This window comes from Ovis canadensis, chromosome 20 (assembly GCF_042477335.2).
Source record: "Ovis canadensis isolate MfBH-ARS-UI-01 breed Bighorn chromosome 20, ARS-UI_OviCan_v2, whole genome shotgun sequence".
Lineage (NCBI taxonomy): Eukaryota > Metazoa > Chordata > Mammalia > Artiodactyla > Bovidae > Ovis > Ovis canadensis.
Window position 1 is genome coordinate 36,993,413 of NC_091264.1, and position 24,612 is coordinate 37,018,024.

Consider the following 24,612-nt stretch of genomic DNA (forward strand, 5'->3'; position numbering starts at 1 on the left):
GATGCTCAGCTTTCTTTATAATCCAACTCTCACATCCATACATGACTACTGGAAAAACCATTGCTTTGACTAGACGGACCTTTGTTGGCAAAGTAATGTCCTGCTTTTTAAAAGCTGTCTAGGTTGGTCATAACTTTTCTTCCAAGGAGCAAGCATCTCTTAATTTCATGGCTGAAGTCACCATCTGCAGTGATTTTGGAGCCCAAAAATATAAAGTCAGCCACTGTTTCCACTGTTGCCCCATCTATTTGCCATGAAGTGATGGGACTGGATGCCATGATCTTCGTTTTCTGAATGTTGAGCTTTAAGCCAACTTTTTCACTCTCTTCCACTTTCATCAAGAGGCTCTTTAGTTCCTCTTCACTTTCTGCCATAAGGGTGGTATCATCTGCATATCTGAGGTTATTGATATTTCTCCCAGCAATCTTGATTCCAGCTTGTGCTTCATCCAGCCCAGTGTTTCTCATGATGTACTCTGCATGTAAGTTAAATAAGCAGGGTGACAATATACAACCTTGACGTACTCCTTTCCTGACGTACTCATTTCTGTCCTCAGGAGGCAGGTCAGCTGGTCTGCTATGCCCATCTCTTGAAGAATTTTCCACCGATTGTTGTGATCCACACAGTCAAAGGCTTTGGCATAGTCAATAAAGCAGAAATAGATGTTTTTCTGGAACTCTCTTGCTTTTTTGATGATCCAGTAGATGTTGGCAATTTGATACGTAGCTCCTCTGCCTTTTCTCAATCCAGCTTGAACACATGGAAGTTCATAGTTCACATACTGTTGAAGCCTGGCTTGGAGAATTTAGAGCATTATTTGGCATGTGTGTGAGATGAGTGCAATTGATGGTAGTCTGAGCATTCTTTGGCATTCCCTTTCTTTGGGATTGGAATGAAAACTGACCTTTTCCAGTCCTGTGGCCACTGCTGTGTTTTCCAAATTTGTTGGCATATTGAGGGCAGCACTAGCATTATTTTTTAGGATTTTAAATAGCTCAACTGGAATTCCATCACCTCCACTAGCTTTGTTCGTAGTGATGCTTCCTAAGGCCCACTTGACTTCACATTCCAGGATGCCTGGCTCTAGGTGAGTGATCACACCATTGTGGTTATCTGGGTCAAGAAGATCTTTTTTGCATAGTTCTTCTGTGTATTCTTGCCACCTCTTCTTAGTATCTTCTGCTTCTGTTCGGTCCCTACCATTTCTGTCCTTTATTGTGCCCATCTTTGCATGAAATGTTCCCTTGGTATCTCTAATTTTCTTGAAGAGATCTCTAGTCTTTCCCATTCTATTATTTTCCTTTATTTCTTTGCATTGATCACTTGAGGAAGGCTTTCTTATCTCTCCTTGCTATTCTTTGGAACTCTGCATTCAAATGGGTATATGTTTCCTTTTCTCCTTTGCCTTTAGCTTCTCTTCTTTTCATAGCTGTTTGTAAGGCCTCCTCAGACAACCATTTTGCCTTTTTGCATTTCTTTTTCTTGGGGATGGTCTTGATCACTGCCTCCTGTACAATGTCACGAACCTCCGAACCTCCATCCATAGTCCTTCAGGCAACTCTTTGTCTATCAGATCTAATCCCTTGAATCTATTTGTCACTTTCATTGTAAGGGATTTGATTTAGGTCATACCTGAATGGTCTAATGGTTTTCCCTACTTTCTTCAATTTAAGCCTGAATTTGGCAATAAGGAGTTCATGATTTGAGCCAGTCAGCTCCTGGTCTTGTTTTTGCTGACTGTACAGAGCTTCTCCATCTTTGGCTGCAAAGAATATAATCAATCTGATTTCAGTGTTGAGCATCTGGTGATGTCCATGTGTAGAGTCTTCCCTCATACTGTTAGAAGAGGGTGTTTGCTATGACCAGTGCGTTCTCTTGGCAAAACTCTGTTAGCCTTTGCCCTGTTTCATTCTGTACTCCAGGGCCAAATTTGCCCGTTACTCCAGGTATTCCTTGACTTCTTACTTTTGCATTCCAGTTGCCTATAATGAAAAGGACATCTTTTGGGGGTGTTAGTTCTAAAAGGTCTTGTAGGTCTTCATAGAACTGTTCAGCTTCAGCTTCTTCAGCCTAATGGTTGGGGCATAGACTTGGATTACTGTGATATTGAATGGTTTGCCTTGGAAACAAATAGAGATCATTCTGTCATTTTTGAGATTGCATCCAAGTACCACATTTCAGACTCTTTTGTTGACGATGATGACTACTCCATTTCTTCGAAGGGATTCTTGCCCACAGTAGTAGATAAAACGGTCATCTGAGTTAAATTCACCCATTCCATTTTAGTTCACTGATTCCTAAAACGTCGATGTTCACTCTTGCCATCTCCTTTTTGACCACTTCCAATTTACAACCAGTCCATCCTAAACGAGATCAGTCCTGGGTGTTCATTGGAAGGACTAATACTAAAGCTGAAACTCCAATACTTTGGCCACCTCATGGGAAGAGTTGACTCATTGGAAAAGACCCTGATGCTGGGAAAGATTGAAGGTGGGAGGAGATGGGGACAACGGAGGATAAGATGGCTGGATGGCATCACCAACTTGATGGACATGAGTTTATGTAAACTCCAGGAGTTGTTGATGGACAAGGAGGCCTGGCGTGCTGCAATTCATGGGGTCGCAAGGAATCAGACACGACTGAGTGACTGAACTGAACTGAGCTGAATTTACCTTGATTCATGGACCTAACATTCCAGGTTTCTATGCAATATTGCTCTTTACAATGTTGCAGGTAGGGCTTTACAAAATGCAGGTAGGGCTTTCCTAAACCTGGATAAATGATTGGAAAGAGGTGACTTCCTGAAAATCGCATGACAAATTGGTAAAGACTGGAAATAGACATCTTTTTTAGATAAGAACACAACTTCGGCTGATGGAAACAGGATTTCTGAACTTTTCTCAAAAGATACATCAAGAGACACTTTCAACAACCAAAGAAATAATATGCAAAGCAAATATAATAAGTTATGAGTGATTAAAATGTGTGAAAGAGCAACAATGAAGCAACATTTGCCCTAATGATGAAGCAACATCTGCCACACCCTCAAAAAAATACGGGTAAAACACCTACATACAGTTCTGAATCAAATCCCTTTTAAATTTGTTTACACGTGATTCTACTTTAAAAGCTAGCCGCCTCCAATGTTCGTCCAATTTAGGTAAGAGAGGACAACACAGAGCATGCAAATTAAATTTAGTATCAGCATAAATAAGTCTTTAAACATAAAATACTGAGAGAAAAATCATCAAGTGATTTAAAATTTGACACACACAAATATATTACTCAATTTGGTGCGTATAAAAGATTACTCTCTTTCCAGATAAAAACGAGAACAAGTTAGCAATTTACACTTTCAAGTACGTTTAGACCTGTCTTTCCACTTCTCACCATCACCTTCATCTGTACACAGAAAGAGACTTCCAATATCGCCACCCCTCACAAAAAACCCTCACAACCACCGCTGCCTCGAAGGAGGCAGCTCTGGAGACAGCATATTCCTCTGGAATCCTACAATCGCTCTCTGCCCGGAGGAACTTCGGGGTTCCTGGGTAACCAGGGAAGATGGCAATATGGCCTCTGGGACATTAAAAGCACCTACTTTTCTGCAGTACCTCCGAACTTCCGCGGACCTCACTGAAAGAGAGAGGCCAGTGGAGCATTTAAACCTAAGAAGAGGTAGAGCAGAGTGGGATCCCTTCTCAGCAGTAAAGAAGGAGGAAGTTGGGAGTTGGGAAGAGAGAAAGGACAACTTTCTCCGGGGACAACTAAGGGTGGGGAGGAGTCTGAAGAATGGAGGGATCTGAAAGGCAGACGTGCCTCAAGGTGCACGGTCTTACTCACGAGTCGGCCTGTCTCAGACCGAGGCCTTGGAAGACGACGGCCGGACCTAGGAACCCCGAGCTCTGCAAGTCAGAAGTCCCCAAAGCACGGCCCGGGACCAAGCAAGCGCAAAGGCCAACGCGATGGGACGGGATGGGGGCGTCGGCCGACCGCCCTCGTTCCAACCAATCCCGTCACGCTTTCGTGGGCGCGCTCCTGATGACGTTAGGGGGCGTGGATAGATGCCCGCCACTCCCCGTAGGCGTTTCCGGTTTCTCTGTGCTCACTTCCGGGCTTCCTCTGCTTTGGATGGTTTGGGCGCGAAATGCTCTGAGCACAGCTCCTGAAAGGGTTCAAGGATCAGTTTTTGGTGAGTAATGAAAGCGCTTCGCCCGCCGGTGGCTCCAGTTTGGGGGATAAGTTTTGCGGCAAACTTGGCGGCTTGTGTTTGAGGAGTTTCAAGTGGTTTTCCAAAAGGAGAGTGGGAGATCCGAACAGGTTTGCCTTTCGCAGCCGGGGATAAACAAAGTACTGTATGATTCGCAAAGAAGGAGTGAAGCCACGCATGTTTCCTCCCTCCCTTCCCCGAATCATCCTCATCTTCGTCCTGCTTCGTTACTCTTTCCCGCAGTCAGTCGTGGAGCGAAGTGCAGCGTTAGTGATAAGTGCCTTTGAGCCTTAAGGAAACTGCGGTTGGCAGCGTCGCTACCCCGAGGCATCAGTTGCAAAAAGTAAACATTGCGTGTTTGTAAGTTTTGGCAGACGTCGTGTTCACCTATTCTACCCGCATAGAGATTTAGATTGGTGGTTTCCACGAGTTTCAGCAAGCTGACAAAGAAAACCAAGACAACCTAGAATGCTTCCCTGTTTCCTACAGGGTAAAGAATACATTCTTTACTGCAGTATGTAGTCTGGCCGCAAACTACAGTTCGAGTCTTTCTTCTGTCCGTTGCGTCTGCCCATGTCAAAGCCTCTCTGAATTTTCCCTGAACAGACTGACTTCTTTTGAGCTGTCCTGCCAATGGGCCTTTTTTCCTGTCAGATACTTTACTTCCCTTTCTTCTAGCTAAATATTTCAAAATGTCATTCATATACTACTTTTTTCTCTGAGTACCCTATATCTCCCCATGCACACACCAGTTTGAGATATGCACTCGTCTAACATTTGTTGCAGTATGTATAATTGACTATACACGGAAACTGTTTTCATATCTGTCTCTGCCTACTACCACTTGTGGTTGTTATTTGGTCACTAAGTCCTGACCATCCGATTCTTTGATACCCCGTGGACTGCAGCATACCAGGCTCCCCTGTCCTTCACTGTCTCCTGGAGTTTGCTCAAATTCATGTCTGTTGAGTCAGTGATGCTATCCAGCCGTCTCATCCTCTGCCTCCTCCTTCTTCTTTTGCCTTCAGTCTTGCCCTGCATCAGGGTCTTTTCCAGTGAATCAGCTCTTCACATCAGGTGGCCAAAGTACTGAAGCTTTAGCTTCAGCATCAGTCCTTTCAATGAATATTAGGGTTGATTTTCTTTAGCATTGACTGGTTTGATCTCCTTGCAGTTCAAGGGACTCTCAAAAGTCTTCTCCAACACCACAGTTCAAAAACATCAGTTCTTCAGTGCTCAACCTTTTTTATGGTCCAACTCTCACATCCATATGTGACTACTGGAAAAACCATAGCTTGACTGTACGGACCTTTGTCAGCAAAGTGATGTCTCTGCTTTTTAATAGGCTGTGTAGGTTTATCATAGCTTTTCTTCCAAGGAGCAAGCATCTTTTATTGTCGTGGCTGGAGATATCATCCTCAGTGATTTTGGAGCCCAAGAAAATAAACTCTATCACTGCTTCCATTTTTTTCCCCTCTGTTTGCCATAAAGTGATGGGACTGGAAGCCATGATCTTAGTTTTTTGTATGTTGAGTTTCAAACCAACTTTTTCAGTCTCCTCATTTATCCTCATCAGGAAGCTCTTTGGTTTCTTTGCTGTATGGCTTATTGCTTCAAGTATGTATCAATGAAAATAGAGCTTTTCAGATGGTCTGTGATAAAGGACCAATTTTTTTTTGTTATTGTTGCTTTAATTTTTAATCAGTCACTACAACTGCTACTTTTGTAAAATACAATAAACAAATTACTAGTCAAATCCATGAAATGTACAAGGAAGAACCCCAGTGTAAGCCATAAATTTGGGGTGATATGATGTGTTCACTGTAGGTTCATGGATTGTAGTAAGTGCTCTGCTCTGGTAAGGGATGTTGATAGTAGGGAAGGTGAGGTGGATATATTCAAATTTTATATTCAAATTCTGCTTAATTTCTCTAAAACTTACCTTAAGTCTTTTTAAATGAATTACCAGAAAAATTAAACTTAAAATAAAGCCAGTTATTTTTTGACCAGACCTAACATTCCTAAAATTGTTGTCAAGTTGCTATAAAAGTTTCTAAATGAATATTTTTAATTTCTGTACTTAAAAAGACTGTAGCACTGAATTACATGTTAGTGAATAAAGAGTATCAAGAAAAATGATTAACAAAACCGAACTATAAATAAGTGCCAAATGAGAGAGACCATAAGAGCCCACAGACTTTCAGAGAGCAGTGAGGGGAAGTGGTTAGGAAGGTTTTCAGAAGCAGATGGCTCACAATCTGAGAGGAGGGTGGGCACAGACAGGAGAGTGAAGCTCAGGTAGAACTAGTGCATTATTCACAGTGTGTTCAGAAAATCAAGTCTAGCTGGAGAGGGAGACTCATTTGAGGAGTCGTGGGAGAGAAGTATGGAAAGCTTGGCAAGGCTAGATTGTTGAGGACTGCAAGTGTCATGGTAAAGAGTTTGGGTATTATGAGGTGGGTGTTATTTAAGGGTTTTTATTTTTTAATTTTAAAAAAAAAATCACTTACTTTCTTCCTGAATTTAGAATTGGAATCAGCTGGTAGGGTTGATTGATGACTTTTCCATGCAGTATCAGCCGCAGCCTGTTGGCTCAGGTACATGCATGAGGCTGGCAAGTTGATACTAGCTATTGGTTGGAAATTCAGCTGGGGCTTTTGGCTAGGTCCTCAGTTCCTCTCCATGTTGACTTTGGTCATAGAGTGTTAGCTGGGTTTCAAGAGCAAATATTCCAAGCAAGGGGTAGTGGTAGCTACTAATCTGTTCATGTTTGGCCAGGAATCTGGTACAGAATCATTTGCACCATATTCTACCACTTAAACTGCTGCAGGGTCTACAAGATTTAAGACAAGGGGACATAGACTACACCTCTCAACAACAGGAGTGAGAAGGAATTTGTACCATTTTTAGTCTCCTGAATGGAATGAGGAGTAAATCTTAGCCCTCAATGGTTTCTTCACCTGGATGCTTTTCTCCAGTGAACAGCCTGAACTGTACATGGCAGCCCTTCCAGGAGAGGTCCACAAGCACAGCTCGCATATGGATTGGTTTCTAAGTAGGGGAAGTAAAGGGCATGAGTGTTCAGTTAAGAGAATTAGACATTTCAAGAATGAAGCAGAGGAGACTGGTATAGCATAAGGTACCACATTGTTCAGGAGCATAGTAAAGTGTATTTTAGCTTCCACTGTGTTTTGTGAATGTGAGAGTTGGACCGTAAAGAAGGCTGAGCGCCGAAGTGTTGATGCTTTTAAACTGTGGTGTTGGAGAAGACTCTTGAGAGTCCCTTGGACTGCAGGGAGATCAAACCAGTCAATCCTAAAGGAAATCAATCCTGAATATTCATTGGAGAGACTGATGCTGAGTCTGAAGCTCTAATACTTTGGTCACTTAATGCAAAGAGCTGACTCATTGTATAAGACCTGATACTGGGAAAGATTGAAGGCAGGAGGAGAAGGGCACAACAGAGGACTAGATGCTTGGATGGCATCACCGACTCAATGGATGTGAGTTTCATAAAGCTCTGGGAGATAGTGAAGGACAGGGAAGCCTGGCGTTCTGCAGTCCATCGGGGTCCCAAAGAGTCGGACACGACTGAACAACTGTATTTTGTAGCTGATTTGACATGTAGTCCCTAAGTATAGCTCATGATCTTTCAGTTGATTCTTTCCCACCATTTTGGGGGTGGGGAGAAAGCTTGAACTTTTCCTTTTAAAATTTAAGGGAATAGATTTATTCAGAGTACCTTCTTTGTCTGTCTCTAAATCTGCGTATATAACTGTATTAATGTAATTAACTTTGAATTTTTAGAAAAGAAATGGTGACTGATTTATCTTTATATCTAATTGTGTGTGTGTGTGTGTAATGTACATACCACACATATTTAGGGGGGTATGTGTGTGCATGTCAACATACTGTACCTGACTTTAAACTGCTCCTTATGGTCTAATGCAGAAATGAATATTTTATTCCTCTGTTTCTTTTAGCAGAGATGAGTTTGGTGTGAAGAATCTTTGTTATAATTCTTGCAACCTAGCAAGAATTATAGCCTAAATCCTTAAGAGGGAATTTACCACATAAATTTCTACAGTGTAGACTCATGGTATAATCCTAAAAGTTATCTCCTCCCATCTTTGGCATAAATCTGTCTGTGTGTGTGCTAAGTCACATAGAATGATGAATCCATTAAGCCTAAAATAAGACCTGAATGTTACTCTGAGTTGACATTATCTGTGACCAGAAAAAAACAATTCAGCACTTTATATTTCCCTTTTCTTGGATTTAAGCATGGAGATAATATTACTATATGGGGGAGTATGAAGTAAGAAATGTGAAAGTGGTTTTATATGACTTTTTAAGGCCATACAAATGGCAGAAATTTTTTAATGAAGTTGAATTAGACATCTTTAATAAGAACCAGCATTATTTATTTTAAAATATGTTTAAATGCTTTAAAAACACAGAATACTGTCCCAAAACTTTCATTCTGATTTTTTAAAGGCAAACTTGGAACATTTATAGGTAGTCCTTTTAACAAAATATTTGTAATAAAACAAGTCTTAAGCATTTTTCTGTGTCCTTTTCATCTTTACAGATTTGAAAAACTGTTACAATTGTTCTGTTTAAATCAAGATGTCTAGCAAAGCAAATGCTTCCAAGAAAAAATCTCAACAGTTAAAAAGAAATCTGAAAAGAAAAATTGATGATGAAAAAGCAGAATTACCAGAGAAAAAGGTAATCATTCAGGACTTATTCAAAGAGTTTATCATTCAGGACTCTGGCAAAAATATCATCTGTTCTGTATAAAGGAGTATGTGAAGACTAAAGGTCAGCTTTACTACAAATTATAGTAATTTATATTCCATATATATGGTTATGTGGGAGCTGCTGCAACATGATTTATAAAAACTTGCAGATAAAGATTTTTTTATCCTTTTCCAAAATATTAATCAGAGAATTCTTTGGGGAAGATGCTATGGGACATTGCTAAGGTGTTCAAATGGGAATACTGGTAGTAAAGTATAATAAAGTGAATATGGCATTCATATATTAAAAGACAAGAGAATCCGTCAGTTGGTGGGAGAGATTTTTATTAACATCGAGAAAAATTAGTTGGAGAGGAATTAGCTTCTTCCTGCCATAACTTTGTGCCTCTCTTATAAAAGAAATAATCAGTATTTTTTTCTCTGTATTAGGTAATGCCTATATTTTTTGTTTTGCGGGAAAAGTATTTAACACTATTTCACAGGCAAAATAAGTAATGATTTCTTTAAAACATTCTTTAGCACCATATGAAATTCTTTTATACATTATCACCATTGTTCAGGAGTTGCTTTATTATATCCTCCACTTGTGATAAATACACACCTTTTGCTGTAGAAGTAGCAATATGCTTTTTTTTCATCTTTCCAGAAGGTATATGAATTCACTCCAATATACATGACAATTCTATCGTAAAAGCAGTATCTTTTTATTAAGTGCTTAATTGTATGTGCATGTTTGTGTGTTTTTCTCTCTAGGTTAGAAACACAGTGAAAAAAAATAAAAATCATCCGAAACATCTGTCTTCTGAAGGTATTTCTTTTCTATGTTTAGTTTCACCATATCTTTCTCAAGCTATATCTATTTATGAAAAAGTTCTCAGCATCTTGTTTATGAATTTTGCATAAGCAAAACATAGTAATAAATGGAAGCACTCTCATTTTTGCAAGAATATGTAGTGCTGGTTAGTCAGATACCTAGGTCAGCTAAAATTTTACTTACCACCACCAGCAAAATACTGTGTGGGTTTCTAAATTGAAAGGAACTAGAGAAATTCAAAGTATACAACAGTCTGACTTATTCTGATTTGTGATATAGAGACATGCCTGCTGTTTTCTCTTTGAGACAAATACCATGTTCTGCTACCACTGTTTAGATTAAATTGGAGCTAAGTTTGTCTAGAGTAAATTAGTTTGGAGTGATCATCTTTACTTAAATATCACTTCATCATGGAAGAATTTTCTACCTCCTCACCCAGAAACAGGTTAGGTCCTCTGGTTTTATACTTACATAATGAACAGTGCTTTTTCCTTTGTAATGCTTTGCATACCTGTAACTATAATTATTTAATCTCCCTTCTCTCCAAATGAATTTTCATGTAAGCCAGTAGTGTATATCCTTTGTTTATTTATTATAAACAGAACAATGTCGGTAACCTACCAGACACTCAATATCCATTTTTGGTTTGGTTTATTGCCTTACTTCCAGTTGCCACCCAACATATGGCAAAAAGCATTTTCCTAGTCTTCTCAATAAGTCCGTTAGTTCAGGTCATTTCTGAGAACCAGACTTTTATGCTGAATCCTAATAATTGGTTCTTCATTTAAAATTGTCTTGTGTTTCTGTCTGCAATATCAGCTAATGGTATTTAAGTTAACACAATAACAACATATTCAACACCTGGCATTTTATGACTGTGCAATAAAAAAAGAAATTAAACAGCTAATACAGCTTTATAGTATTGTGGTTCTCAGAATTCCATTGGCTCTTGTTAGATAAACTTGTCCTTGAATTTATAAATAAAAATATACACATTTCTAGATTAACCACAGTCTCTTCTTTGACCAGTGACAAGACAAACAAAGCATACTACTCTAAAACAGGTAAAGATAGCATCCAACAAGAGAAAAACCTGGCAACCTCTTTCGAAGAGTAGCAGAGAACATTTGCAAAATATGATGGAATCTGTAGCAATGTGAGTGTGAAATATTTTACATTTCACTGTTTTCATTTCTACTTATGTTTCCTACAAACAGTATCCTTTTAAATATTCTTGTCTATTTTATGGTGATACGGTGTTTTTCTCTTTCGCAAGGTTTTTTTAATGTCTTTTGATGGCCTACGCCTTCAATTTAAAAAAGCCTTTATTAATATCAGAAACTTGGAATTTTATTGCTGAAATAAAAATGAAATTTACATGGCCTAATCTGCTCTCTGTAAACTTAAAACTTTTTTCTGTCAAGAGGGATACTTTAGGAAGAAATTTGCTCAAATTGATACTTTATATGGAAGCAGTGCTAACAGGAATACAGAGATAGGACTCGGCCATCAAGGCACTGAAATCCATGAGAAGAGGCATATAAATTAGTTACAATGATATAATGTGATAAAAAGAACTTAGATCATTCAGTTCATTTCAGTCGCTCAGTTGTGTATGACTTTTGCAACCCCATGAACCGCAGCATGCCAGGCCTCCCTATCCATCACCAGCTCCCCAAGTTCACCCAAACCCAAGTCCATCGAGTTGGTGATGCCATCCAACCATCTAATCCTCTGTCGTCCCCTTCTCCTCCTGCTCTCAATCTTTTCCAGCATCAGGATCTTTTCAAATGAGTCAGCTCTTCGCAGCAGGTGGTCAAAGTATTGGAGTTTTAGCTTCAGCATCAGTCTTTCCAATGAACACCCAGGACTGATCTCCTTTAGGATGGACTGGTTGGATCTCTTTGCAGTCCAAGGGACTCTGAAGAGGCTTCTCCAATGCCACAGTTCAAAAGCATCAATTCTTCGGTGCTCAGCTTTCTTTATAGTCCAACTCTCAAATCCATACATGATCACTGGAAAACCATAGCCTTGACTAAATGGACCTTTGTTGGCAAAGTAATGTCTCTGCTTTTTAATATGGTGTCTAGGTTGGTCATAACTTTCCTTCCAAGGAATAAGCATCCTTTAATTTCATGGCTGCAATCACCACCTGCAATGATTTTAGAGCCCAAAAAAGTAAAGTCAGCCACTGTTTCCCAACTATTTGCCATGAAGTGATGGGACTGGATGCCATGATCGTAGTTTACTGAATGTTGAGCTTTGAGCCACCTTTTCCCTCTCCTCTTTCATTTTCATCAAGAGGTTCTTTAGTTCTTCACTTTCTGCCATAAGGGTTGTATCATCTGTATATCGGAGGTTATTAATATTTCTCCCAGCAATCTTGATTCCAGCTTGTGCTTCATCCAGCCCAGCGTTTCTTATGATGTACTCTGCATATAAGTTAAATAAGCAGGGTGACAATATAAAGCCTTGATGTACTCTTCCTATTTGGAACCAGTCTGTTGTTCCATGTCCAGTTCTAACTGTTGCTTCCTGACCTGCATACAGATTTCTCAAGAGGCAGGTCAGGTGGTCTGGTATTCCCATCTCTTTCAGAATTTTCCACAGTTTATTGTGATCCACACAGTCAAAGGCTTTGGCATAGTCAATAAAGCAGAAATAGATGTTTTTCTGGAACTCTCTTGCTTTTTCAATGATCCGGTGGATGTTGGTGATTTGATCTCTGGTTCCTCTGCCTTTTGTAAAACCAGCTTGAACATCAGGAAGTTCACGGTTCACATATTGCTGAAGCCTGGCTTGGAGAATTTTGAGCATTACTTTACTCACATGTGAGATGAGTGCAATTGTGCGGTAGCTTGAGCATTCTTTGGCATTGCCTTTCTTTGGGATTGGAGTGAAAGCTGATTTTTCCAGTCCTGTGACCACTGCTGAGTTTTCCAAATTTGCTGACATACTGAGTGCAGCACTTTCACAGCATCATCTTTCAGGATTTAAAATAGCTCAACTGGAATTCCATCACCTCCACTAGCTTTGTTCGTAGTGATGCTTCCTAAGGCCCACTTGACTTCGCATTCCAGGATTTCTGGCTCTAGGCGAGTGATCACACCATTGTGGTTATCTGAGTTGTGAAGATCTTTTTTGTATAATTCTTCTGTGTATTCTTGCCATCTCTTCTTAGTATCTTCTGTTTCTGTTAGGTCCCTACCATTTCTGTCCTTTATTGTGCCCATCTTTGCATGAAATGTTTCCGTGGTGTCTCTAATTTTCTTGAAGAGATCTCCAGTCTTTCCCATTCTATTATTTTCCTCTATTTCTTTGCATTGATCACTTGAGGAAAGCTTTCTTATCTTTCCTTGCTATTCTTTAGAACTCTGCATTCAAATGGGTATATCTTTCCTCCTCCTTTGCTTTTTGCTTCCCTTCTTTTCACAGCTATTTGTAAGCCCTCCTCAGACAGCCATTTTGCTTTTTTGCATTTCTTTTCCATGGGGATGGTCTTGATTCCTGTCTCCTGTACAATGTCATGAACCTCCATCAATAGTTCATCAGGCACTCTATCAGATCTAGTCCCTTAAATTTATTTCTCACTTCCACTGTATAATCATAAGGGATTTTATCTAGGTCATACCTGAATAGTCTAGTGGTTTTCTCCACTTTCCTCAATTTCAGTCTGGTTATGAATTCATGATCCGAGCCACAGTCAGCTCCTGGTCTTGTTTTTGCTGACTGTATAGAGCTTCTCCATCTTTGGCTGCAAAGAATATAATCAGTCTGATTTCAGTGTTGACCATCTGGTGATGTCCATGTGTAGTGTCTTCTCTTCTGCTGTTGGAAGAGGGTATTTGCTATGACCAGTGCGTTCTCTTGGCAGAACTCTATTAGCCTTTGCCCTGCTTCATTCTGTACTCCCAGGCCAAATATGCCTATTACTCCAGGTGTATCTTGACTTCCTACTTTTGCATTCCAGTCCCCTATAATGAAAAGGACATCTTTTGGGGGTGTTAGTTCTAGGTCTTGTAGGTCTTCATAGAACCGTTCAGCTTCAGCTTCTTCAATGTCACCAGTCAGGGCATAGACTTGGATTACCGTGATATTGAATGTTTGCCTTGGAAACGAACAGAGATCATTCTGTCACTTTTGAGATTGCATCCAAGTACTGCATTTCGGACTCTTTCATTGACGATGATGGCTACTCCATTTCTTCTAAGGGATTCCTGCCCAATAGTAGATATAATGGTCATTTGAGTTAAATTCATCCATTCCAGTCCATCTTAGTTCACTTAGATTATTCCTCTGCTTTAAATGTCCTTGACATAAAATAAAGTGATTGATTCTGCCTGGTTAGTAAGAAGGGGCACTTGAAAGAAATTAGAAAAAATAAATAGATTAAATATAATGTAATGTTTGAAACTAATACATATTCAATCCCAATATTTATTCAATCCCTATTTTTTCTTTTCTAGATCAGTTCTGAGTGACAGTATTAGAGAAAATAAACAAATTCAATATCATCTGAATTTCCTAAAGAAAAGGTAATATAGTTACACAATAAAAAAACAGTTGAAACACAGTTGGTAAAAATCCAGTCTGTTCTTGTGCTACCAGAACAGATATTTATGGAATATAGAAGTTTTTTATTTGGGGTTTTCATTCTTTTGTTGTTGTCATTTTTTTGTTTGTTTGTTTTGTTTTGTTGTTGACGTTTTAAGAAGATGAATGGTTTGGGAATATGTATTCTACCCTAAACTGATGCTGCATGGAATTCTGAAGTAAGTAAATTTAAGAGAATTTCTAAAGAATCTGAAAATCAGAACTACTTCGAAAGTTCACTTTTCTGTGTTGAGGTTTGAAAAAAAAATTTTTCAACTCTAACTCCTTTCAACTTCATTTTGACCAACTGCAAGTTAACAGTTCACCACTCTCATTTGATACTTAACCCTATTGCCCTGTTTTCTCTTCACTTCATATTATATAACCTTATTTGTAACAAGTATAATTTTCCAGGATACTATTGCTATTTATCTCTGGCAGGTCTCAGGTGGAGGTTTCTTTTCAAGTATTTTTTGTTGTGTTTTGTTTAAGTAATTCTATTTATTTATTTACATAAATAAATTTGCTGTACTGGGTCTTCGTTGCTGTATTGTCTTTTCTCTAGCTGTGGCACGCGGGGGCTACTCTCTAGCTGCAGGACATGGGCTTCTCATTGTGGTGGCTTCTCTTGCTGCAGAGCTCAAGCTCTAAGGCACCCAGGCTTTGGTAGTTGCAGCTCCCAGGCTGTAGAGCACATTCTCAATAGTTGTGCCACAGGAGCTGAGTTGCTCTGAAACGTGGGATCTTCCCCATCAGGGTCAAACCTGCATCTCCAGCATTGTCAGGCAGATTCTTTACCACTGAGGCACCAGGGAAGCCCCCAAGTGTTCTTTAAAGTCACCGCTGCCAATAATTTTCAGTGACTTCTTTTTTCCTACTATCTGCCCTAAGCTGCTGCTGCATGAAGTTTTGAAGTTAAACTTAAGAGAATTTATAAAGAATCTGAAAGTCAAAATCACCTACTTCCAGCTTTCTTTTTATAGAAGAATGTTCTGCATCTTAGTTTCCTCAGGTTTGCCTGGAAATGTTTGTGACCTAGTACTTTATTCTTGGGAAGCATGAGCACAAATACTGCTTTTTTAATTCATAATTCTCAATGATATTAATAGTAAGAAAATAGAAAGGGTAAAATAGGATGGAAAATAGGAAAAGGAGTACATCAAGTCCGTATACTGTCACCCTGCTTTTTTAACTTCTATGCAGAGTACATCATGAGAAATGCTGGGCTGGAAGAAGCACAAGCTGGAATCAAGATTGCCGGGAGAAATATCAATAACCTCACATATGCAGATGACACCACCCTTATGGCAGAAAGTGAAGAGGAACTAAAAAGCCTCTTGATGAAAGTGAATGTGTAGAGTGAAAAAGTTGGCTTAAAACTCAACATTCAGAAAACTAAGATTGTGGCATCTGGTCCAATCACTTCGTGGGAAATAGGTAGGGAAACAGTGGAAACAGTGTCAGACTTTATCTTTTGGGGCTCCAAAATCACTGCAGATGGTGACTGCAGCCATGAAATTAAAAGATACTTACTCCTTGGAAGAAAAGTTATGACCAACCTAGATAGCATATTCAAAAGCAGAGACATTACTTTGCCAACAAAGGTCCATCTAGTCAAGGCTATGGTTTTTCCAGTGGTCACGTATGGATGTGAGAGTTGGACTGTGAAGAAAGCTAAGTGCCGAAGAATTGATCCTTTTGAACTGTGGTGTTGGAGAAGACTTGAGAGTCCCTTGGACTGCAAGGAGATCCAACCAGTCCATTCTGAAGGAGATCAGCCCTGGGATTTCTTTGGAAGGAATGATGCTAAAGCTGAAACTCCAGTACTTTGGCCACCTCATGCGAAGAGTTGACTCATTGGAAAAGACTCTGATGCTGGGAGGGATTGGGGTCAGGAGGAGAAGGGGACGACCGAGGATGAGATGGCTGGATGGCATCACCGACTCGATGGACGTGAGTCTTGAGTGAACTCCGGGAGTTGGTGATGGACAGGGAGGCCTGGCGTGTTGCAATTCATGGGGTCACAGGGAGTCGGACACGACTGAGTGACTGAACTGAACTGAAGATAGGATGGAGTGGATGGGTGTGAGAGTTTGTGGAGACAGGTTGAAGAGATTAAAGAAAGACAACTAGTAGTGAACTTATAAACTGTTTACAGGAATGGCAACCTGTTAGTAAACAAGGAATGACTAAAAATTTAATAGATAAACTAATACATAATAAAAGTGTAGCAAAAATAAATAAAATGTAGCTATTTATGATCTTTTTAATATGGGGCAGGTAGCCATGTTTGGTGTGTATGAATGAGAATATTTTAGTATGTAATAACTCTTCTTCACAGCAATCACACTGCTTCTTCAGAAAAGATTAAATTCTGTTCAACAGATAACCTGTTTTTTCACAATACAGCAGCCATGGAGAGACATATTTCAAAGACTGCTTATTGTCTCCTCATTTTTGCTTTCACAGCTCTCTTTTTTTAGTTTCCAAAGTAGCAATACTCAAGATACTTTCCCTTCTACTGATGTGACAGAATGTAGCCTTAGCAAATTGATTCTAATTAGAATCTCAACAAATTTTCCTCTAGCACCATTTCTGTGGCCTTCCCTGGTAGCTCAGCTGGTAAAGAATCCACCTGCAATACAGGAGACCCCAGTTCTAGCCCTGGGTTGGGAAGATCCCCTGGAGGAGGACATGACAACCCACTCCAGTATTCTTGCCTGGAGAATCTCCATGGACAGAGGAGCCTGGCGGGGGCTACAGTCCACGAGGTCACAAAGAGTCGGATACAACTGAGCAACTAGGCACAGCACAGCATGTCTCCAAATATAGTTGGAACACTTGTGCTTAGAGATACTTTGTGAATAAAAGTGATAGAGAATTATGTTTCCTGGTATATTAACATATTAAAACCCTACAGTAAATAAATCTGTTTCATTTTGTTTAACCTGGTGGTAAAGGTTTAGGCATGTCCAATTCTTGAGACCCTATACACTAAAGCCCACCAGGCTTCTCTGTCCATGGGATTTCCCAGACAAGAATACTGGAGTGGGTTGCCATTTCCTTCTCCAGAGGATCTTCCCAACCCAGCATCTTCCAAGTTAGTGTTTACCACAGGAACTCTTTATTGTATAATTAGTGTAGTCTTTGCTTCTGTCTTCATGTTGTCTTCATTCTTTTAGACAAGTTGTCCTCAGTAGATTAGAACTGTATATATAGATAGCTTCCGTTTAGAAAGAGGCAAAAGAAAGCTCTTAGCCTCTTAGCTTCAGTTAGAATATTCTGGGTGATTGATTCTGATTGGTTTGGGTGATTTGCCTCTCGTTGTACTGATTTTGTGGCAAGAGCTGTTATGATTGATATAGATTGAATCATATATGCTTTTCCTTGCCATGAAACAATAGAGTTGCTAGTCAACAAAAATTAACCACTACACTTTCTAGAGGAACATATTTTGGGGAATTCTGACTTATAGATATACAATGTCATAAATGTGCTTAGATGTTGTTGACATAGTATTATGATAGGTATATTGTAACATGATAAACACTGGTTATATTTTTAGTTTAGTAAGATTTTGTAGAATAACCTACAAATTTAGAACATTTGGAATGGTGAATGACCTTTCTGCAGAACAGGTTTGATAAAGTTTTAGAAAAAAACTGTTTATAAAGGGAATCTTTATTTTACTTAAACCAAAAATTCAGACAGGTTTTGTGCTTATGGGCTAATGATGATTTGGGGAATAGCTGAAGTTTATCGTGACAGTTTAATGAAAAGTATGATTGGTAGAGTTTAAACAACCTGCTTTTTTCTTTATAAAAATTAATATTTTGAGTATGATCCCGGGAAGACAAATCTTGGGTTCCACTCTTCTTCTAATTGCCTGCAAATCTCAAGTAGTAGGATTTTTTAGGATCCAGACACACTGCTATTAGACAGAAGGAACCAAATTTAGATTTTGCTTCTTGATTTCTTCCTCATGGAACTCAAGAATCAAACCTGGGAAAGCTGTATTGCTGTCTACTGGAAGTGAGGTTAGTCATGAGGTTTGAAGGGGATTTTTTTTTAAGTTAGGAAAAAATCATTAACTTAGAGTAACTGATACAGGCATTCTCTATTATTGGTCACATTCTGTGAAACAACCGAGATTTAAAGTTCAGAGTCATAGTTAAGACTAACAGAATAGTGTTTCACCTCTTACCAGAAATTCACATTAAATGATAGACTTATGTACTGTAGTAGTCCAGGAAACACATTCAGAAGATACAAGGAAATTTTTAGTTTATTTTAAACTGTGTATAAATAGTCAATCGTTAAATGTGTAAAAGAGAAACTTTTCCTTTTATAAAGCAACCTAGATACCCCATGATTTGTGGTAAATCTTAATCAATCGAAAGACTTAATGAGGACTTGTCAGGGCTTTTGGTCAGGGGGAGGCTTACTGCTAAGATTAGCCGCTGTTAATAAAAGAATATTTCAGCCTTTAGAAATATGAGGGAAAGAAAAAGGGGACTACAGTATTTCAAATCAAAAACAATACTAATGGTACTCAAAAATAAGCAGTTATGTTGTTATTCTGTCCCAAAGATTGCTGCAACTGTGTGAAACCCTGAAAGTCCCTCCCAAAAAGCTACAAGATTTATCTCATGTGTCAAGTCTACTGAAAACGGAAAGGGCACAGCACAGAGATAATGAGGAAGGTCTGGCATCATTGCAGGTATGAAGTTTGAAAAGGGAATTCATTATTAGGGGAAAGGGGAAGAGATTTAATTTAAAGTTTTTTAAATTATGTTATTTTTCTACTAGTACTACATCTTGGGCAAGGTTTTTTATTAACTTTTTTTTTTTAATCAAAGCAAAACCTTTCAATTTTGGTCCTCTAAAGTTGACTATTTCTAATATATTTGTAATTAAGTAGCAGCCTTATTTTTTTTATCAGACTTTAAATATAATGAACGCTTATTTTTGATTAGTAAGTTATAGGAATTCATCACTAAATGCTGTAGAATTTCAAAACATTAGTTTTTCTGTCCTTCAGTGCTACTTTATTGACAAGAAGAACACAACATCATCATCATTTTTATAATCATTATAGATAACTTGTAACAAGAGCCTTCTATGTTTTTCTAGTCACTGTTCTAAGCACTTTACAGTTATAGCCCTTAATGACTTACAGAGGCTTGTGCTATATTTCATGTTTTACAAATGTGAGAAAGAGAAATATTGGCATTTTTAGCTGAACCTTAGACAAACTGCTCACAGTTGTGATGCAGTCCTGTTAGTCCAACTTTAGGGCATGTGATTTTTTATCTTTATCCTGTGGAAGGTAGTGAGAGATAATATTTGCTGTTAGGATAAACAACAGGCTTTTCATTAGTGGATACTTTAGCAGTTAAGAAAATCAATCTTAAGGGGCTTATTATATAATTATTAAAACTAAAACAGATTGGACCGTATATACTTTTGCTGTTTTGAAGTAGTTTGTAGATCTGGTCTTTGTCTGCAGGTCAACTTTCTAAAGTAATAAGTCTGTTAATCTGTTACAAGGTGGTGGTAGTTTAAACAGGGGTTGCATCCCCAGTGAGTCAGCATTCACAAATAGGTCATTCCAGCTTTTCCATGTGATTGAGAATAAAAATGGAAGAGTTTATTTGTAAGCAGCAGATCTACTTGTAGCTCTGTAAATTACAGGTTTATAAATTTGTAATTTATATATTGTAAATATATTGTAAACTTAATATATTTTGTAAATATATATATTGTAAATTTACGTTGCTGTTCAGTCACCAAGTCATGTCCGACTCTTAGAGACCTCATGGACTGTAGCACGCCAGGCTTCCCTGTCCCTCACCATCTCCCAGAATTTCCCCGGTGATAACATCCAAGCATCTCATCCACTGTTACCTTCCTCTCCTTCTGCCTTCAGTCTTTCCCAGCACCACAGTCTTTTCCAGTGAGTCAGCTGTTTGCATCAGGCGACCAAATACTAGAACTTCAGTTTCAGCATCAGTCCTTCCAAAGAGTGTTCAGGGTTGATTTCCTTTAAGATTGACTGGTTTGATCTCCTTGGTTTCCAAGGGACTCTCAAGAGTCCACAGTTGAAAAGCTCTGCCTTCTTTATTGCCCACTTTCACATCCATACATGACTTCTGTAAATTTATAGAGTGGTGTTTTTAGTGGCTTTCTCACTTTCTTCATTGCGTGAGGTTATATTTAACTTTCATTACAGTGTAGCTTGGCAAGAGTATATTTTCAGTACTGTCACTAGCTCCCCTGCTTAATGAACAGTTGGGAAGCATAATATGGCTTTTTTTTTTTTCAGCTTTGTTTGAGATATAAGTAGCAAAGTGGTAAGATATCTAAAGTGTACATCATGGTGATTTAATGTATGTATACATTGTGAAAGGGTTTCCCCCCCATCTTATTCATTAATGCATCTGTCACCTCACTCTTATTTTTTTTTCTTGGTAAGGACATTTAAGTTCTACTTTCAATTATATGATACAAATTTCAGTTATATAACAAGTTCTCCATGTTTTGTATTAGATCCTGTGACCTTGTTTGGCCTGGTAAATGGAGCTCTCAGACCTAGAGTTTTGGGTACTCAGGAATCAGCACCTTTCTTTAAGGGTCAGATGATAAACATCTTGCTCTTTATGAGTCGCATTGGTTTTCATTGCACAGTCTTTTTCATTTTTTTAACATCCTTTAGAAATGTAAAAATCATTCATAGCTCTTGAACCAATCAAAAACAGCCCATGAGCAGTTGCAGACCTCTGTAGGTACCCTTTCTAATGGTTTCTAGAAGCCATAATATATTTGTTAAGGAAGATTACTATAATTGACAGTAACAATTCTGCTTTCAGTATTTGGAAAATGATGTTAAATGTAAATACCAACCATATTGCTCATCAGGATTTCAGAGTTATTACTTCATTACTTTCGTGTGGCTTCTGTATGGCTTATTTACTTGTTCCCTGATCCCCAGAGGCCGCGCTGTCCTTTGCTGTTGCTAGGACTAGATTTGAAAGCAATGCAGTACTTAATACCATTTAAAAACCCAGAAGTTGGCTAACTCTATGTGTGGCCTGCAGTCAGTACACCCCTGGTATTCCCATATTTATTTCATTCATTTATTTTCTGTTTTGTTTCCTCTGAACGTTTTATGTTCTTTTTATGTGAGAAACTGCCACTCATTTTCTGTTATTATCTTTGCCCAAATGTTCAGCACTTATTCTTTTGGCAAGTGAAAATAGCACTCAGATATTCCTAAATTAGAGTTTCTCTGCTATTACATGCTGCTTAAGGAATGCTGCTATACCTGCTGCTGTGAATCCTTGGGTTCTGCTAAATTCACATAGGTCTTCCAGGATCTCTGATACCAGCAGCTTTGGTAAGTTTTTGAGGAAAGTTTCAAAAGGTTCATTTACATCTTTGTTCCACTGGTAAATCAATCTCTAGGGAGACTTTTTTGAAAGAAAAATGAAAATTACCAGTTTCTTCCAGAAGTGTTTCAATATGTAAGATGTTTTTAAAACTGTTTGGGTTTCACTTAATAGTATATTTAATTTAAAGCATTAGCTTTCTCTTTCTGATGCAGGAAGAAACAGATAAAATGGTAGCGACTATAGAGTCAATGACTGGGGATATTCACAGCCTAAAGAACAAAGTTCGTGTTCTGACAAGTGAGGTAGAAGAAGAAGAAAAGAAGATAAAACAGGTAATTGTCCCCCACCAAAAAAAAAGTTATTACTAGAATCTGGATATAATTCTTCATTATTAGATTTTACCCAGACAGCTTTTGAGTATAATAAGAGAAATCAACTTTTTGAAACAGTCTAGCTTTACAAAATAATCTATAGCTTTCTTTTTCTACTTTAGATGTTTCATATAGATAGTGGGGTACTCTCTCTTCCTGAACTTTCTCAAAAGAGTCTCAGAGCACCCATCCTTCAGGTAAGTACTTACAATTTACCATATTAACTGTATCACCAGTTATAAATTTCATATAGGTAAAAAAAATTATATGCTACTTCTTCTTTTAAACAAATGAAACCTATGATATAAACTGTAAGGGAAAATTATTTTTCTCATATGATGGTATAGTTTGAACATCTCATGCTTGTCTTTTGCTGTATAACATTCCATTATATAGATGTGCCATAATGTAATTTGTGGAGATTTTGGAAATAAATAATTTTTCTAGTACAGGTAATGCTGTGTACACCTTTGTATATGCATTATTACACATTTGTATATTCATGGCTGTAGGATAGATTTCTGGGAGTAAATTCTGACAGTTGCTTTGTTTATGCTTCTAATAATTGCATGTAACTTTTCCTAAAATAGTATACTATGTCCTGTTTGTAGTAGGCTGCACACTGGTAACTTATCTTTTTTCAAGGGACCCCAATAGATACTGTAGTGTCACTGTTTACCCTGGTAGAAAGTCTGTATGTTTTCTCATAAAGTAGCAGAAATTTTCCTATCTGAAATCTACATAGGCTGAGGAATGGGAATGGGCAGAGAGGAAACAGAATAATATAGATTTAAAAGAAGACTGGCAATTAGTTGATAGATAATTGCAGTTGAGTGATTATATAAGATTATTATTTTATCATTCTCTCTAAATAACATATCAATACATACAATATTTTTCATAGTGAAAGGTTAAAAACTAATTACATGGGTAAAGTCAAAAGGTACACACTTCCAGTTACTTATAAATAAGTCATGGGGGTGTAATGTATAAGCTGGTGACTAGAGTTAATACTGTATTGTATATTTGGAAGTTGCTAAGAAAGTAGATCTGAAAGTTCTCATCACAGGGAAAAAAAAATTTGTATCATGTCTGGTGATAGATGTTAACTAAACTTACTGTGGTGATCATTTTGCAGTGTATACACATATTAAATCATTATGTTATATGCCTGAAGCTAATATAATGTTCATGTCAATTACATATCAATAAAAAATAAAATTTAAAAAATGAGTTATTCTCTCATGCCCACAGAGAGAAATTCTGACGCTAATTCCAAATCAGAACAGTCTTCTGAAGGACTTGGAAGTTCTCCATAATTCATACCAGATGAAGCACATGCTCACCTTCATTGAAGAAGTCTATAAAAGACTGGATGCCTCTTAAAGAGTTGGGTGTTTTTTTTTTTGTAGATTGTCCCATATTAATGTTTATGAATTGTAAAAATGTTAATCTATGTGATATTGCAGAGGCTGAGGCTTCTTCAGATATGCACTTTAACCTCTATAAGTCTACCGTTAGCATCTAATGTAGGCCTTAAAGACTGTTTTTATCAGTTCACAAGTCTAGGAACTCACATTTATATTACTGTATCTCCAGTTATGTGCCCATAACCATAAAGTGAGAATAGCCACAATCTGATGGTTTATAATAGCTGATAGAGCTTGTTTATTGTTTAATGCAAAGCAAGTGTGATACTATGATTTAATGTATGTATATTGTTTATAGTGCCTAGCACATAAAAACATAAGTGTTTGCTCTCCTTATTGTTCTTTAGCTGATGACTTGCATTTTCTGTCTGGTCATGTGGAACTTGCAACATTCCCAATCGCCCTTGCTCTTTTACACAACACTCTAGACTGTATGCGGCATCATTATGATTAACCAGGTGTCTTTAACTTTAAAGGCAGCATGAAAGTTTTGTTTCTTTTTTTAGGTTAGTGAATAGATGCTGAATATTTATTTTCTACTCTCATCAGAGCATACCTTTACTTCATAAAATTGTTAAAAAGAAACCCAAGCTCATTTATTCCCTTAAAACAAATGCCAAACAAAAAAAAACTTTTTTCTAAACCTTTCCTCATGATAATATGCATATTCATGTGAAGAAATTATCACTTAAATACATTAAAAATCATTTTTAACCAATCACAAGATATCGTCTGGGTTGTTTTTAAGTATTTGTGGAATAAAATAACTCATTTAATTACTTTTCTGTCTAACCTAGGATGTTTAGTCAGTTAATTTAGAAGGTGCACTAATTCTGGTAATGCCCTCCAGACTGAGACCACCAGGAAGACAGCTTGGGTTAAACAGATTGGATTTAGTGCTCACTGTAGTCATTGGGAACCTTGGACAGCTCAACAAAAGGGTCAGAAGCAATATCCTCTTACGAAATAATGGTCAAGAAGGACATTAATAGATTTTAGGGGAAGGAAGGTCTTCAGAAAAGGAAATCTGTAGTGCAGCA

General features: G+C 38.0%; 2 protein-coding genes across 4 annotated transcripts in view; one reads left to right on the forward strand and one right to left on the reverse strand.

Moving 5' to 3' along the window:
• MMUT (methylmalonyl-CoA mutase) overlaps positions 1-4,459 on the reverse strand; it is a 41,406-nt gene extending 36,947 nt beyond the window's left edge. The window contains exon 1 of one of the 3 annotated variants that reach the window (XM_069563144.1): positions 3,844-4,459. The gene's annotated coding sequence lies outside the window, so the exon portion shown is untranslated. Of the gene's footprint in view, positions 1-3,819 lie in introns of all 3 variants that reach the window. The other 2 variants (XM_069563146.1, XM_069563145.1) reach the window with 2 other exon arrangements.
• Positions 4,083-24,290, forward strand: CENPQ (centromere protein Q). The gene is made up of 9 exons (XM_069563147.1): positions 4,083-4,192; positions 8,802-8,941; positions 9,727-9,781; positions 10,817-10,943; positions 14,254-14,322; positions 18,971-19,100; positions 21,984-22,103; positions 22,265-22,339; positions 23,397-24,290. The coding sequence occupies exons 2-9, from the start codon at positions 8,840-8,842 to the stop codon at positions 23,526-23,528; spliced, it is 810 nt and encodes a 269-aa protein (XP_069419248.1). The 5' UTR covers positions 4,083-4,192; positions 8,802-8,839; the 3' UTR covers positions 23,529-24,290.
• The last annotated feature ends 322 nt before the right edge of the window (positions 24,291-24,612 follow it).

Coding starts and splice junctions, on each gene's coding strand:
- CENPQ (XM_069563147.1), top strand. CDS start 8,840: ATGTCTAGCAAAGCAAATGCTTCCAAGAAAAAATCTCAACAGTTAAAA. Junction 9,782..10,816: donor GAAACATCTGTCTTCTGAAG/GTATTTCTTTTC, acceptor TTCTTTGACCAG/TGACAAGACAAACAAAGCAT. Junction 19,101..21,983: donor AAGGTCTGGCATCATTGCAG/GTATGAAGTTTG, acceptor TTTCTGATGCAG/GAAGAAACAGATAAAATGGT.